This window comes from Bufo bufo, chromosome 3 (genome assembly GCF_905171765.1).
Source record: "Bufo bufo chromosome 3, aBufBuf1.1, whole genome shotgun sequence".
Classification (NCBI taxonomy): domain Eukaryota; kingdom Metazoa; phylum Chordata; class Amphibia; order Anura; family Bufonidae; genus Bufo; species Bufo bufo.
The window spans coordinates 433,934,410-433,936,713 of record NC_053391.1 but is presented as its reverse complement, the minus strand read 5'-3'; the positions used below and the strand labels follow the sequence as shown (position 1 = coordinate 433,936,713).

Genomic DNA, 2,304 nt, shown 5'->3' with positions numbered 1-2,304 from the left:
AACTTGTTTATTGAATACATTGCCATAACCTGTCCCTAGGGGACATTTCAGTTGGTCAGTACTAGAATGAAAGAAGCTTTTTCTTCACAGACCTGCTACAGGAATTGAATGAAGTAGCTTTACCTGCCCTCCTCCACACTCAGCTCCGCTACATCTATCTATCCCTACAGCTGGCTCTATTGTCCGCCGCGTGTCACTATTCCACACCGTACAGCTTTGTCTGCGAGGTAATGCAGCTGAGCGTTTGCACGGTCCAGATTGAGCCACTTGCGCACGCCGCCGGGGGGAGTCTCCTGAATGGCTCCTTAGGATCATACACAGCTGATTGGCCATGTGCAGGAACACTCCCCTTTTCTCACGCTCTGAATGAGGTGGTACAGTCCGCTCTGGGTACCAGGCGGGAACGCGCCGCTGGCAGCTGCCAGTGGCTCTGAAGAGGTTGCTAGGAGAGAGCGCTGACATTACCACCCCCGCCGAGCCTCCCAGGAGGGAGGAGCCGCAGTGACATGTCTCCCGCCACCTGTCCTGGCAGCGGTCAGTCATGAGCGACATAAGCCGGGATTCGGTCATCTTCTTCTTGAGGGAGAGGGGCGGCCGTGTCCCCAACCAGCAGTTGGTGGAGCATTTCCGGCCGCTGCTGACCGCTGCGCCTCCCGGAGAGGCCCGGGCCGCTAACCGACAGCTCTTCAAGGATATCGTGAATGAGGTGGCGAGCGTGCGGGCGGAAGACGAGGTGAAGTACGTGTGTCTGCGGAAGAAGTACCGGAAAGCGGCAGAGTCCGGCGAGGAGCCAGCAGCCGGGGCTCGGCAGCCAGAACCGGGCGGCAGCCCGATCTCCGCACACAGCCCGGATTCCAGCAGCGGGGAGGACGCGAGCAGCACACCGGAGCCCAGCGAGGAGCCGCCGGAAGAGCATCCTCCGGACTCCGGGGAGGAGACGGGAGACGGTTCACCGGGCTATGACGCACCTCCCATCATCTCCGTGACCGAGGAGCCGGAGGACGAGAGCCAGGCGGCTAAGCGACCCCCAGAACTGCCCGATGTCTCCCTCCTGAGCGGGAGGACTCCGCGGAACAGCCGCAGGGGCGTCCGGGACCCGGTGTCCCCACAGCTGCGCCGGGGAGGACTGCTGCTCCGGGCCGGGCTACGGGACTCGGACAGCTCGTCCCTGCACAGCTCCTCGTCCGTGTCCGGCAATGAGGAGGACGAGGCGGGCTCGGTGGCGCTGGAGCCCTTGGAGCACGCCTGGATGCTGAGCTCGTGCCGGGCGCGCTGGGACTCTCTGCAGGAGCTGCTGCTCGCCGAGCCCGGCCTCGTCACCCGCCGCGACTTCATCACCGGCTTCTCCTGCCTGCACTGGGCGGCCAAGCACGGGCAGCACGAGCTCCTGGCAGCGCTGCTCACCCACGCCCGCCAGCACCGGGTGCCTGTCAACATCAACGCCCGGGCGTCGGGGGGCTACACCGCCCTGCACCTGGCCGCTATGCACGGCCACCTGGACGTCATCAAGCTGCTGGTCGGGGCGTACGATGCGGAGCTGGACATCCGAGACTACAGCGGGCGGAAAGCCTGGCAGTACCTGAGCCCGGACACGGCCCGCGACGTGCAGGCGCTGGTGGGTGCGGTACCGGCTGCGGCCGAGGAGGACGAGGGGAGCTCGGGAGCGGGCCGCTGGCGGCTCTCCCGGGTGCTGCCCTCACAGCTCATTGTGCACCGGCTGTCACAGCTGCCCGAGGACGAGCTGGACGGTGGGGGGCGCCCCAGAGGGGACATCAGCAGGAAGGGCTCCGGGAGACCGCGGCTGAACAAGATCAGGTTCAGGACGCAGATTATCCACAGTAACCTGTCCGCCAGAGACCCCGAGGACGAGATGTTCAAGAGCCCCATGAGACACCGGCCCAAGTCCAATGTGTTCGGCTGACACTGCCCCAGCCCCCACTCTATTGTTCTGTCATCAGCCGGGTGACTGGACTATGTATGAGGTGGCCTCAGGACTATACACATGCAACCAATCCGATTTCGGCTTTTATTTTTCCAGCGCAGCTTTGAAAATGATACGTGTGATTTCATTGGTTGCTATGGGTAACTGCTGAACATTGTGTATGCATTCCTTACTAGCCTAGACAGGTAAAGTGAAAGCTGCAGTCTGATTGGCTGCTATAGAGCTTGTACACGGGGCCGCAGTTTGTATTTTTACTAATTTTATATACAAATATGTTGCACATTTTTTGAAGCTAACAAATAGTTGTACTACAGCGGTGGAGGTGGAAGGGTGTTTGATAGAACTGTAATATTTGGTACAGG

The 2,304-nt window shown here is 61.1% G+C and overlaps 1 protein-coding gene across 1 annotated transcript; it reads left to right on the top strand.

The window, feature by feature from the left end:
* The first annotated feature begins 398 nt into the window (after nucleotides 1-398).
* On the top strand, nucleotides 399-1,931 carry SOWAHC (sosondowah ankyrin repeat domain family member C). The gene has a single exon (XM_040425007.1). The coding sequence runs from the start codon at nucleotides 542-544 to the stop codon at nucleotides 1,919-1,921; it is 1,380 nt and encodes a 459-aa protein (XP_040280941.1). The 5' UTR covers nucleotides 399-541; the 3' UTR covers nucleotides 1,922-1,931.
* Nucleotides 1,932-2,304: the final 373 nt, after the last annotated feature.